The sequence below is a fragment of the Moschus berezovskii genome, chromosome 17 (assembly GCF_049115385.1).
Source record: "Moschus berezovskii isolate FMDL1 chromosome 17, NW_MosBer_1.0, whole genome shotgun sequence".
In the NCBI taxonomy this organism is placed as follows: domain Eukaryota; kingdom Metazoa; phylum Chordata; class Mammalia; order Artiodactyla; family Moschidae; genus Moschus; species Moschus berezovskii.
In genome coordinates, this window is record NC_142476.1 from 3,079,537 (window position 1) to 3,094,083 (window position 14,547).

Genomic DNA, 14,547 nt, shown 5'->3' on the forward strand with positions numbered 1-14,547 from the left:
CCACTGTGACTAAAAAATGACCTCCCAGCTCATGCTTCCCAGGCGTGTGTGTCTCTCAGCCCGCAGGCAGCTGGGGACGCTATCTTCCTTGGCAGTAGGAAAGCAGTCTCAGACAGTGTGTTTTCAGGACTCCATATCGCATCAAGTGTTTGGCTCCTCAAATGCCAGAACTCCAAGTCTGCTCTGAGAGCCTCAATTTCCGAGTTGGGGCTGTTTGTCTCCCTGTACTTTCTGAGCCTTGCAAACACATTCCTAGATCAGTGCGGTCCTGGCCATGGGGAAGAAGGCTGCAGGAGTGTGTCTGAGGGGGCCTGGTGCCATGCTGGGGTCACCTGGTCGAGGGTACCTGGCACCTCCCATGGGCCCCCAGTGAGGAGTGGCGGGCCAGTCCCTGGCTTCCCAAATGTCTAAGTGGAGAGCAAAACTAGTTCTGTCAGAAGGAAGAAAACAGCAACGGGGTGCATTTGCAAGCAGTTCCTGGGCTGCCCCACGTTAGGGCTTCCCAGGAGAAAAATGCGAATTTTGCCCCCTAGGCCCGGGATTCAGGTGGACGCCTAGGGTGTTTTCCAGGCAGGATCCGAGCATGGTGCAGACCTAGGCTCACCAGCTCTCTCCTGCAGAGCAAACATGACGGAACAGCCGTGTGGAGGTGGCCGTGACGCTCCCTGGGAGTGTGGGAGCGCTCCCTGGACGCAGGGCCTTAGGGGCCATTGCCACTGCAAAATGACCTCCCAGCCACTGCTTCTCAGTTGTGTGTGACTCTCAGTCCACAGGCGGCTGGTGACTTGCTCGCTCTTTCCACAACCCTTAAGTTAGAACTTCTTCTTGACAGGTCTGCATTAGCTAGATGCTATCTGCATGCAGAATGAGTGCCCCCCTCTCCCCTCTTATCTTCAAAGACCCTTTTTGATCACTCTCATGTGATTACCAGCAGACCACCAGGAGGAAGCTTCCAAAATCCCAGAGTTCTGGTGTCTGTCTTGCTTTACTACAACATAAGTTACCAATAAATACACACTCAACATTTTCTCTGGGAGCTGCTCTTCCACAAGCTCTCCCTGAGCTCTTATAATCTTTTGTGTTTGTGAGAATTATGCACTGCAAAACCGCATCAACAAACTTAAAAATTCTAATTTGAAAAATTCAATCCCATTCTTAAGAGATTTTTAAAAATATGAAATCAATTATAGATTAGACTGTCTTTAAAACCTTGAAATATTTATCAAAAATTGGAAACTCAAATGCTTATGGAGGGAAAGCTGATGACTTGAGTAAGAGAAAAAGCCAGGTGAGACTGGTAAACCCGATAATACATGCCCTATCCAGAAGGGGTGGCCCCTGCATGCAGACCAAACAGTAGGATAGGTTAAAAGGGGTCCAGATTTGGTTCCTGGAGAATCCTGAACTGCAGATTTCTGCATGAGTCTCCTAAATTTTAAATGTTGACTCAGTGTGTGGAGGTAAACTAAACATATCCAAGGGCCAAGTTTGGTCTATGGCCTACTATTGGTTTTATGTTTGCTGCTTCCAAACAGATGGATATAAAGCAAATATCTGTGTGTGAAACCTTTCCTTTCTTTAGCATCATATGTTTCACGAAAAAAAGTGGGTCCCAATATGTAATAAATATGGCTATTAAGACTCATAATTCAATTAAACATAAATTCTTTTAAAAAGATTCATAATTCACAATCAAGAATGTTTCCACTGCCTTTTGAAACTACAATCTATCTCTAGAATTCTTCTAGATTGTTAATCAAATATATAATGAGTTCCCAAGCCTGCTGAAAATAAATGCTTAAAACAATTCCCATCTGTACTGTTACTAACTTCATGGGTTTTAAAGCTCTCATCTGCTTATGCCAGGGATCAGCAAATCTAGCAGACACAATGCAAAAGTCTGTCCTGCAGCTGACACCAAAAGAAGGCACATGAGCTACTATTACTGTAGTCAGGAAAACCCTGTTGGTAACAAACATCTGTTGACCTAGTGACCTGGATGATAAGAGAAGGTGCAAAATCCTTAAAGCATCAGACTCTACAGATGACGTGACTTCACCATGAGCAAATCTCTAAAAACTCTCTCAGTGCCACTGAATGATGAGTGGTTGGAAGGAAAAGGAGTTATTATTCAAGCCAATAAATATTGCCAAAGATATTCCTTTTAGTCTCAATCACAGGGGCAGAGCAAAGTCAGGCTAATATTGTTGGAAAGGAGGGGCTGATGGAAGTAGATATCATTGATCAAATCCAAGTCTTCTAGAGACTACTATTTTTTGTGATAGGTACATTCTGAAATTACGTGTGTTCACTCCATAGTTATTCATCAAGGATTGGATCAGAATCTCAAGGAAATATTTGTGAATACACATGTCCAAGCGTTCCTCGATTTATTCAGTCAAAATCTTCAGGGAACAGCCTACGCTTGTAAATTTTTTTAATAAGTCTTCCCAAGTAATTGTAGTTCAGCAGCACAATCTAGCCGACAATTAGGGCAGCAACCACTCCAGTCTCATCTCTCACCACAAGGCCAACTCCTTCTCCTAATTGAGGGTTTGAATAAAAAAGAAAAGTGTAACAGGTAAGAGTCATCAAAATCGCAAATTTTTTAAATTTTCCTGAGTAAACAGTGGTAGAACTATTGGGACTAGTAAACCCAAAAGGCAACCTGATCTCATTATTTATAAATCCCTTACTTTCCATCAAGACATTCTACACTGAAGCGCAAAGTCAAGACTCTTATCTAAGTTGCTATTTCTACCAGAATAGGATAATATATCAGGTAATTATTTGTTCTTCTCTTTTAATTCCCACCTGTCCACTGCCAGTCTGTTTTGCTCAGAGTCTTCTTAAAACTGGTATCGAGAAAAGTTTACAATTCACTCACTCTCTTTTTCAAAATAACAACTATTATCCCTGAAAACTGAAACACACCTTACAGAAATATATAAACTGAAGGGAATAAAAAGCACAAACTAAAATCTTGGGACTTCCGTGGCGGTCCTGTGGTTGGGTCTCAGTGCTCCCAGTAAAGGGGGCCTGGGTTCGACCCCTGGTCAGGAAACTAGATCCTGCATGCTGAAAGTAAGCCCAGCACAGCCAAATAAATAAATATTAAAATAAATAAATCCTCTTCTTGGCAGTTCCCAACTGCCAAAATTCCAACTTGACTTGCATTTTTCATTTGCTTGCTTCTTTTCCTTTTCTTTTACCCACCTAAGACTTGGACAATGAGAGAGAAATCATGTTTATATAAATAATTTTTCATAAAATGGGAATTTCTGAACAGCAACAAGATTTCTATTATGTTGTAAAATCCTTTTGTTATGTTTGAATTTTAGGACAAAGTCTACTACTAAGGCAAATTTTGCTTTACTGTGCTATTTTAGACTAATTAGAATAAAAAAAAATTTAAGTGGGGAAAAATATTTGGAAAATATTTTACCTTTAACAAGTGCATTGTTACCACAAATATCTGTCATAAACACATAAAGGAACACTTTACTCTCTAATGCTTGAGAAATATCATGATTTAAAGTGAAATTTTGGACAATTTCGTTTCTTCAAAATACTTTCACTCAGGAAAGACTGGAGCTTCAAAACATGGAAAACTGAGCCCACCTGTGAGATGGAGGGAGTTCCTGGTGGGGCTGCAGAGGCCGGACTTCACATGCTTCCTGAAGACAGAGCAGGAGGGGCAGCTCCCCAGGCACAGCTGCAACCCCATTGAGCAGCTCTCTGGGGCTGAGCGTGGAATACCCCGAGGTATACCTGGTGAACCAAGTGGTCACCAGCACAAGTGAACACCCTTGCTGGGTGTCAAACATGACCTGGCCCACCTAGCCGGATCTCAGAACCCGGGGTCCTGGAGGCCTCAGGCTCCAGGCCTGCTGCCTCCCAGGCCCACCTGTACTCACCCAGCTCCCCGTGCTGGGCACTGGGTCTCCTTCCTCCTCTGTCTACCCCCAGCAGCACACATTCCCTGAACCCCTGTAAACAGCCAGTCCCCAATCACTTCACTCCCTGCAGGCTTTCATTTTTTGTGGGCTCTGAGCCTACCACCCACTCTCACTCATGTCCTAATGGGAAAACCTTCCTTCTGGGGTAGAAGGGTGGCTGGGAGACAGAGCTTTGCCCTTTCTGTGGGCACCAACTTTTTTCACCCCCACCCTCTGACTCAAGTTTAGAATTGTTTCCATGGTAACAGGGCCTGATGGACACTATTCAGTTTACCTATTTACATACTGTTGTAAATGAAACACTTGTAGATTTAAAAAATGCTTCACAAATATTTTGTAAATAAAATTAGCTGACTGATACCTTGTTCCTGGCTTCTATATTGGCATCATAGGAAAGCAGCTTTGCTGCAAGTGATAAATTCTGGCAAAACACAGCATGATGGAGAGCAGTGTTGCCACAGACGTCCATGAAATTTGGGTCAGCACCATGCTCCAGCAGAAGAGTCGCACACTCCTCCCCGTGCCATTCTATGGCCTGTCAGTGTTGTGCCAAGAAACAGAGTGTAAATTCTAGGAATTCAAAGTAAACAGTCCACAAGCTTCCCCAGTTCCCTATATTTCAATGAGATAAAGTCATTTTTAGTCTCAGTGGTTAAATTGCATCCATCTCATGGGGACATGGTTTGCTGCCCCATACCTTCATCAGCACTGTCCTGTTTTCATTATCACCAACGTCAAGCAGGCATTTTCTCTCCAGAAGGACAGTTACAACCGCTGAATGGCCATTGGCACAGGCCAAGTGGAGTGCAGTCCTGCAAAAGCAAGAGCAGTTTTCAGGAAACTGTAGTGCTACTGTTTCAAAACAAACAACTGTTCATGTGACTGAAAACATTCAATAGAATGCTATTCCTATTGTTCTAAAACAAATATTTCGTTCTCTTCTGGAGAAAGAACAGTATATATTAGCTTTAGCTCTTCTTACCACAGTAATGAAATAACAATCTACTTGAATAGAATAAGCATGACCTTGAGATTCAGCTGAACTTGGGTTTGTATTTTACTTTCACTCTGTCACATATTAGCTGTTTCTCAGCCTCTCTGTGCCTCAATTTCCTCATTAACAAAATGGAGAGGGAGTAGTAGTTATCTCACAGAACAGCACTGTGATGCTTAAATGAGATCCATGCAAAGGGTTCAGAACCGTTCCTGGCACAGATAACAGCTCAGTAATTGTTAGGTAATATTATCATATTTATGACTATTACTACTATTTTACAAGGACAACATCTCAGGGAAGACATAGGATGTGACATCTCCTTTGCACATATATTTTGAGGATTAGAGACAACATGATACTTCGATGATTCTAATATCCTCATTTTCTCACATTTTAACATCTCTGACATTGGAATGAAATTTATAATTCACAACATCTGTACAACTATAATTAGTAGCATTTTTGTTTGTTCCTTGCTTATTTTTCCTGTTGGCCTAATTATCACTAGGTCTTTTTGCTAAAGGTTGCTTTTTTAAAAGTACTGATGATGTATATTATATATTATTATATATGACAGGTATACAACATAGTGATTCTCAATTTTTATAGATTTTACACTCTATTTAAAGTTATTATAAGATTTGGCCTATATTCCCTATGGTGTACAATATATCCTGGTAGCTTGCAGGATTTTATTTACCCCACCAGGAATCGAACACCAGGCCCACAGCAGTCTTAACCACTGGACCACCAAGGAACTCCCAAGATTCCTTTGACTTCTGAAAGGGCTGAAAATTGTCAGAAGATACAAATCCTCAAAAAAAATTATAAAAAAAAAAATGAAAGTGACAAATTATTTTTATCTGTATTACATTCCTATTAGTGCCAAAAAGACGAGCCCTGTCTGCTAATCCGACAGGACTATAGACAGTTTGATTGACACAAGAGTTTTAAGATTTTTTGTGTTGTTAAAATATCAATTCAACCTCCAGATTTCTTTTCCTTTTTTTTTTTTTTTGGTGCACAAATCCAGAAATTTCCAGAATTCTTGCTTTTGAAATAATTCTTAGTGAGGTCTTTGGGGTGGGGGGGAGGCTTACAAGGAAGGGGATATATATATATATACTTAAAACTGATTTCTGATGTTATACAGCAGAAAACAACACAACAATGTAAAGCAATTATTCTCCAATTTAAAAAAAATTAAGGTTAAGAAACAATAGAAATAGGAAAAAAAAAAAAAAAGGTCTCTGTCAGCAGAAAGAAAAAAAATGCATAGATAGAAATTTGAATTTTCTTCTGGTACTTTTCTCACTGTGAATATCTTTTTTGTTTTTTAATTTTTATTGGAGGCTAATTATTTTACAATATTATATTGGTTAGTTTTGCCATACATTGACATGAATCCGCCCCGGGTGTACATGAGTTCCCCCTCCCGAACCCCCCTCCCACCTCCCTCCTCTCCTTATCCTCCCACTGGGTCATCCCCGCATACCAACCCCGAGCATCCTGTAACATGCATCGACCCTGAACTGGCGATTCGTTTCACATATGATAATATACATGTTTCAATGCCATTCTCCCAAATCATCCCATCCTCACCCTCTCCCACAGAGTCCCAAAGACTGTTTTATACATCTGTCTCTCTTTTGCTGTCCCTTAGCAGCAGCAGCAGCAGCAGCATACAGGGTTATTTTCATCTTTCTAAATCCCATATATATGCGTTAGTATATTGTATTGGTGTTTTTCTTTCTGGCTTACTTCACTCTGTATAATAGGCTCTAGTTTCATCCACCTCAGTAGAACTGGTTCGAATGCATTCTTTTTAATGGCTGAGTAATACTCCGTTGTCTATATGTACCAAAGCTTTCTTATCCATTCGTCTGCAGATGGACATCTAGGTTGCTTCCATGTCCTGGCTATTATAAACAGTGCTACAATGAACATTGGAGTACATGTGTCTCCTTCAACTCTGGTTTCCTCGGTGTGTATGCCCAGGAGTGCGATTGCTGGATCATATGGCAGTTCTATTTCCAGTTGTCTGAGGAATCTCCACACTGTTCTCCATAGTGGCTGTCCTAGTTTGCATTCCCACCAACAGTGTAAGAGGGTTCCCTTCTCTCCACACCCTCTCCAGCATTTATTGCATGTAGACTTTTGGATAGCAGCCATTCTGACTGGTGTGAAATGGTATCTCATTGTGGTTTTGATTTGCATTTCTCTGATTATGAGGGATGTTGAGCATTTTTTCATGTGTTTGTTAGCCATCTGTATGTCTTCTTTGGAGAAATGTCTGTTTAGTTCTTTGGCCCATTTTTTGAATGGGTCACTTATTTTTCTGGAATTGAGCTGCAGGAGCTGCTTGTATATTTTGGAGATTAATCCTTTATCAGTTGCTCCATTTGCTATTATTTTCTCCCATTCTGAAGGCTGTCTTTTCACCTTACTTATAGTTTCCTTTGCTGTGCAGAAGCTTTTGATTTTAATTAGGTCCATTTGTTTATTTTTGCTTTTATTTCCAATATTCTGGGAGGTGGGTCTTGGAGGATCCTGCTGTGATTTATGTCAGCGAGTGTTTTGCCTATGTTCTCCTCTAGGAGTTTTATAGTTTCTGGTCTTATATTTAGCTCTCTAATCCATTTTGAGTTTATTTTGGTGTATGGTGTTACGAAGAGTTCTAGTTTCATTCTGTACAAGTGGCTGACCAGTTTCCCCAGCACCACTTAAAGAGACTGTCTTTTCTCCATTTTATATTCTTGCCTGCTTTGTCAAAGATAAGGTGTCCATAGGTACGTGGATTTATCTCTGGGCTTTCTATTTTGTTCCATTGATCTATATTTCTGTCTTTATGCCAGTACCATACTGTCTTGATGACTGTGGCTTTGCAGTAGAGCCTGAAGTCCGGCAGGTTAATTCCCCCAGTTTCATTTTTCTTAGTCAAGATTGATTTGGATATTTGAGGTATTTTGTATTTCCATACAAATTGTGAGATTATTATTTGTTCTAGTTCTGTGAAAAATATCGTTGGTAGTTTGATAGGGATTGCGTTGAATGTATAAATTACTTTGGGTAGTATACTCATTTTTACAATATTCTTCCAATCCAAGAACATGGTATATTTCTCCATCTATTAGTGTCCGCTTTGATTACTTTCACTAGTGTTTTATAGTTTTCTATGTACAAGTCTTTTGTTTCCTTAGGTAGATATATTCCTAAGTATTTAATTCTTTTCCTTGCAACAGTGAATGGAATAGTTTCCTTAATTCCTCTTTCTATTTTCTCATTATTAGTGTATAGGAATGCAAGGGATTTCTGTGTGTTGATTTTATATCCTGCAACTTTACTGGATTCATTGATTAGCTCTAGTAGTTCTCTGGTAGAGTCTTTAGGGTTTTCTGTGTAGAGGATCATGTCATCAGCGAACAGTGAAACTTTTACTTCTTCTTTTCCAATTTGTATTCCTTTTATGTCTTTTTGTGCTCTGATTGCTGTAGCCAAAACTTCCAGAACTATGTTGAATAGTAGTGGTGAGAGTGGGCACCCTTGTCTTGTTCCTGACTTTAGGGGAAATGCTTTCAGTTTTTCACCATTGAGGATAATGTTTGCTGTGGGTTTGTCATATATAGCTTTTATTATGTTGAGATATGTCCCTTCTATTCCCACTTTCTGGAGGGTTTCTATCATAAATGGATGTTGTATTTTGTCAAAGGCTTTCTCTGCATCTATTGAGATAATCATATGATTTTTATTTTTCAGTTTGTTAATGTGATGTATTACGTTGATTGATTTGTGGATATTGAAGAATCCTTGCATTCCTGGGATAAAGCCCACTTGGTTATGATGTATGATCTTCTTAATGTGTTGTTGGATTCTGATTGCTAGAATTTTGTTAAGGATTTTTGCCTCTATGTTCATCAGTGATACTGGCCTGTAGTTTTCTTTTTTGTGGGATCTTTACCAGGTTTTGGGATTTTGGGTGATGGTGGCCTCATAGAATGAGTTTGGAAGTTTCCCTTCCTCAGCAATTTTCTGGAAGAGTTTGAGTAGAATAGGAGTTAGCTCTTCTCTAAATTTTTGGTAGAATTCAGCTGTGAAGCCATCTGGACCTGGGCTTTTGTTTGCTGGAAGATTTCTGATTACAGCCTCTAGTTTCATGCTTGTGATGGGTCTGTTCAGATTTTCTATTTCTTCCTGGTTCAGTTTGGGAAAGTTGTACTTTTCTAGGAATTTGCCCATTTCTTCCAGGTTATTCATTTTATTGCCATATAATTGCTGATAGTATTCTCTAATAATCCTTTGTATTTCTATGTTGTCATTTGTGATCTCTCCATTTTCATTTCTAATTTTATTGATTTGGTTCTTCGCCCTTTGTTTCTTGATGAGTCTGGCTAGTGATTTGTCAATTTTATTTACCTTCTCAAAGAACCAGCTTTTAGCTTTGTTGATTTTTGCTATGGTCTCTTGTGTTTCTTTTGCATTTATCTCTGCCCTGATTTTTACGATTTCTTTCCTACTACTAACCCTGGGCTTCTTCATTTCCTCCTTTTCTAGTTTCTTTAGATATAGAGTTAGGTTATTTAGCTGACTTTTTTCTTGTTTCTTGAGGTGTGCCTGTATTGCTATGAACTTCCCCCGTAGCACTGCTTTTACGGTGTCACAGAGGTTTTGGGTTGTTGTGTTTTCATTTTCATTCATTTCTATGCATATTTTGATTTCTCTTTTGATTTCTTCTATGATTTGTTCATTATTCAGCAGCGTGTTGTTCAGCCTCCATATGTTGGCATTTTTAATGGTTTTTCTCCCATAATTGAGATCTAATCTTACTGCATTGCGGTCAGAAAAGATGCTTGGAATGATTTCAAATTTTTTGAACTTATCAAGGCTAGATATGGCCCAGAATGTGATCTATCCTGGAAAAGGTTCCATGTGGGCTTGAGAAAAAGGTGAAATTCATGGTTTTGGGGTGAAATGTCCTATAGAGATCTATTAGGTCTAACTGGTCTATTGTATCATTTAAAGTTTGTTTTTCCTTGTTAATTTTCTGTTTAGTTGATCTATCCATAGATGTAAGTGGGGTATTAAAATCTCCCACTATTATTGCATTATTGTTAATTTCCCCTTTCATACTTGTTAGTAATTGTCTTACATATTAAGGTGCTCCTATGATGGGTGCATAAATATTTATAATTGTGATATCTTCTTCTTGGATTGATCCTTTGATCATTATGTAGTTTCCTTCTTTGTCTCTTTTCACAGCCTTTGTTTTAAAGTCTATTTTATCTGATATGAGTATTGCTACCCCTGCTTTCTTTTGGTCTCTATTTACGTGGAATAACTTTTTCCAGCCCTTCACTTTCAGTCTGTATGTGTCCCTCGTTTTGAGGTGGGTCTCTTGTAGACAACATATATGGGGTTCTTGTTTTTGTATCCATTCAGCCAGCTTTGTCTTTGGTTGGGGAATTCAACCCATTTACCTTTAAGGTAATTATTGATAAGTATGCTCCCGTTGCCATTTTTTTTATTGTTTTGGGTTCGAGTTTATACACCCTTTCTGTGTTTCCTGTCTAGAGAAGATCCTTTAGAATTTGTTGGAGAGCTGGTTTGGCAATGCTGAATTCTCTCAGCTTTTGCTTGTCTGTAAAGCTTTTGATTTCTCCTTCACATTTGAATGAGATCCTTGCTGGGTACAGTAATCTGGGCTGTAGGTTATTTTCTTTCATCACTTTAAGTATGTCTTGCCATTCCCTCCTGGCCTGAAGAGTTTCTGTTGAAAGATCAGCTGTTATCCTTATGGGAATCCCCTTATGGGTTATTTGCTGCTTTTCCCTTGCTGCTTTTAATATTTGTTCTTTGTGTTTGATCTTTATTAATTTGATTAATATGTGTCTTGGAGTATTTCGCCTTGGGTTTATCCTGTTGGGGACTCTCTGGGTTTCTTGGACTTGGGTGATTATTTCTTTCCCCGTTTTAGGGAAGTTTTCAACTATTATCTCCTCAAGTATTCTCTCATGGTCTTTCTTTTTGCCTTCTTCTTCTGGGTCTCCTATGATTCGAATGTTGGAGCATTTAACATTGTCCCCGAAGTCTCTAATATTGTCCTCATTTCTTTTAATTCTTTTTTCCTCTCTGTTTCATTTATTTATACAATTCTATCTTCTAGCTCACTTATCCTGTCTTCTGCCTCTGTTATTCTACTGTTTGTTCCCTCCAGAGTGTTTCTGATCTCATCTATTGCATTATTCGTTGTATATTGACTCTTTTATTTCCTCTAAGTCCTTATTAAACCTTTCTTCCATCTTCTCAATCCTTTTCTCCAGGTTATTTATCTGTAACTCCATTTTGCTTTCAAGATTTTGAATCATTTTCACTATCAAAATTTGACATTCTTTATCAGGTAGATTCCCTATATATCTCTCTTTTGTTTGTGTTGGTGGGCATTTATCTTGTTCCTTTACTTGCTGGGTATTTCTCTGCCTCTTCATCTTGCTTATATCGCTTTGCTTAGGGTGGCCTTTCCCTCTTCTGGCCGTTTGTGGAGTTCTCTTTATTATGTAGTTTCCTCGCTGTGCGTGGGGTTGGACGGGTGACTTGTCAAGGTTCCCTGGTTAGGGAAGCTTGTGTCGGTGTTCTGGTGGGTGGAGCTAGATTTCTTCTCTCTGGAGTGCAATGTAGTGTCCAGTTATGAGTTATGAGATGTCAGTGGGTTTGGAGTGACTTTGGGCAGCCTGTATATTGAAACTCAGGGCTATTTTTCTGTGTTGCTGGAGAATTTGCATGGTATGTCTTGCTCTGGAACTTGTTGACCCTTGCGTGGTTCTTGGTTTTAGTGTAGGTATGGAGGCGTTTGATGAGCTCCTATCGATTAATGTTCCCTGGAGTCAGGAGTTCTCTGGTGTTCTCAGGATTCGGGCTTAAGCCTCTTGCCTCTAGTTTTTGGTCTTATTCTTGGAGTAGTCTCTAGACTTCTCTATCTGTTATTTCCAAGGTGGTTCCCTCTGTTTTAGCTTCTGTTTGCTGGTCTCTTCAGTGTCTCATTTCCGCCCTGATACTAGGGGGTGGGTGGACACTTTTTAAGGCTCAATTGTTCAGTCCTGTTCTGGGAAGGGAGGAACACTGCAGACAAATATCTCTGGCATCTGTGGGGAGTGCTGGCAGCGTCTCGGCCACACTGGGTTTACCCCGCTCACAGCGCGTGTGTTGTCCCAGTCTACACTGCACAGGCTCTAGGTTGCTCTGCCAGGAACTGTCCGAGGCCGGCGCTGGGTTGTATGCACTTCCCAGGTCTGAGCAGCTCAAGTTCAGTTTCTCGGGTACTCCACAAAGGCGCAGACTTGGCTGGGTCTGCCTTTTGTGCCTTCCCTGGTCCAAGCAGCTCAGGTGACCAGGTGTTTGGCAAGCATGGTCGCCTCGACTTATCGTCTCCCCGGTCCCTGCCACTTGGTTTTCTGGGTGTACAACCGGCGCACCTTCTCAGGCGGATATCGACCAGCCCAAGCCCAAGAAATCTTGATTAGCAACAAGTCTGGCTGCAGTTTGTATCGGATGCTTTTCTGGGGCCGCAGTTGCCCCCTCCGGCTCTGACTGACCTCCCTGCCTGTCTCGGCAGGGGATGGGGGATGGGCCGACCGCAGCCGGCTTGCTCTGCTCAGCCCTTTGTTCTGTGAGTGGGGCTGGTGGAGTCTTAGGTTAGAGCTTTCCGCCTCTTCATGGGGATGTTATCTCAGTCTGCTTTGCTATTCCCTGTTAGATCTCTCAGATTGTTCTCACGGCATTCAAGCCCAGTCCTCTCTCTAAGCAGTATAGCCGGCTGCTCCCTGCCAGGCCCCTGCTTGCTAATGGTGTACGCAGGCGTCTGCACTGCTTCTCCACTGGGAGTTACCGTTTGGCGGGTAATCTGTAGGTTTTAATTATTTCTTTCTTTTTTCCTCCCGGTTATGTGGCACTCTGAGCTTCCAAGGCTCACCACAGACTAGCCATTTAGAGTGTTTCCTGTTGTTTGGAAACTTCTCTCTTTTTAAAGCCTCCCTTGCCGTGATGGAGTTCCATCCTTACCTCTTTTGTCTCTCTTTTTATCTTTTATGTTTTTTTCCTACCTCCTTTCAAAGACAATGGGCTGCTTTTCTGGGTGCCTGATGTCCTCTGCCAGCATTCAGAAGTTGTTTTGTGGACTTTACTCCGCGTGCAAATGTTCTTTTGATGAATTTGTGGGGGAGAGAGTGGTCTCGCCATCCAATTCCTCCGCCACCTTGTTCCTTCTCTCTCACTGTGTATATCTAAAATGTTTGATCCACACTCCATCTGAAACTTTTTGGTGAGATAAAAATTTAGTTACTTTTCTCTTTTACCAGGATATTTCTCCACCATCTACACACAATTTATCTTTTCTAACAGAAAATGTCATCAGTATCAAGTTCTAAAGTTTTACATACATTTGGGTGTTTGGGCATTTTCTTTTCTGTCCCATTCATTTATCTATCCCCTTTTCATTATTAGTAAATGAATACTTTGTGGGCATTTAAGGCATATTTTGATATCAAGAAGGGCAAGTCTTAATCTACTATGTAAAATTTTAATTTCATCACAATTAAAAACAGCATATGTAACCCAAAATGTTTAAAATCACGATATGATTTGGTTTAAGTATAGAAAGACCATACATCCTAAGAATATGTCTTCTTATTCAAGGACATAGTCAGCTTCCTATTTCAAAGCTGTCGCCTAAAGTCCTTCAGCAAAGAACATATATACCTAAGTATCAGTCAGTTCAGTCACTCAGTCGTGTCCAACTCTCCGCGACCCCATGAATCACAGCACGCCAGGCCTCCCTGTCCATCACCAACTCCCGGAGTTCAATCAAACTCATGTCCACAGAGTCAGTGATGCCATTCAGCCATCTCATTCTCTGTCGTCCCCTTCTTCTCCCGCCCCCAACCTTTCCTAGCATCAGAGTCTTTTCCAGTGAGTCAACTCGTCGCATGAGGTGGCCAAAGTATTGGAGCTTCAGCTTTAGCATCAGTCCTTCCAATGAACAGCCAGGATTGATCTCCTTTAGAATGGACTGCTTGGATCTCCTTGCAGTCCAAGGGACTATCAAGAGTCTTCTCCAGCACCACAGTTCAAAAGCATCAATTCTTCGGCGATCAGCTTTCTTCACAGTCCAACTCTCACATCCATACATGACCACGGGAAAAACCATAGCCTTGACTAGACGGACCTTGGTTGGCAAAGTAATGTCTCTGCTTTTTAATATACTATCAAGGTTGGTCATAACTTTCCTTCCAAGGAGTAAGCGTCTTTTAATTTCATGGCTACAATCAGCATCTGCAGTGATTTTGGTATACACTGATATAAAACAGATATTGAATTGTATCTGAAGAGTTTTTAATCCAGAAGTTGACCTGTCATGGGAATTATTTGGCTCACTAGGAAGTTTTCTATAATATATAACCTTATGGTATAAAAATGTGTACATTGCAAATAAGATGCTGACAACATCAGAAATCTGTCCACTGTCATGATCTATAATAGGCGATCCATGAAGAAGTGTTTTCATAAATCACATGAGAAAAAATGTGAGAGCCGAGAGGTTCC

General features: G+C 40.6%; 1 protein-coding gene across 2 annotated transcripts in view; it reads right to left on the reverse strand.

Annotated features, from left to right (window-relative positions):
* Nucleotides 1-2,451: 2,451 nt before the first annotated feature.
* LOC129551799 (ankyrin repeat and SOCS box protein 10-like) overlaps nt 2,452-14,547 on the reverse strand; it is a 36,863-nt gene continuing 24,767 nt past the window's right edge. The window contains exons 2-5 of one of the 2 annotated variants that reach the window (XM_055420132.2): nt 13,050-13,260; nt 4,657-4,771; nt 4,321-4,494; nt 2,452-2,543 (exon numbers count right to left, since the gene is read on the reverse strand). In XM_055420132.2, the coding sequence (XP_055276107.1) occupies nt 2,520-2,543; nt 4,321-4,494; nt 4,657-4,771; nt 13,050-13,105 (369 nt within the window). In that variant the 5' untranslated portion in view covers nt 13,106-13,260 and the 3' untranslated portion in view covers nt 2,452-2,519. Of the gene's footprint in view, nt 2,544-4,320; nt 4,495-4,656; nt 4,772-13,049; nt 13,718-14,547 lie in introns of those variants that run through there. The other variant, XM_088844998.1, reaches the window with a different exon arrangement.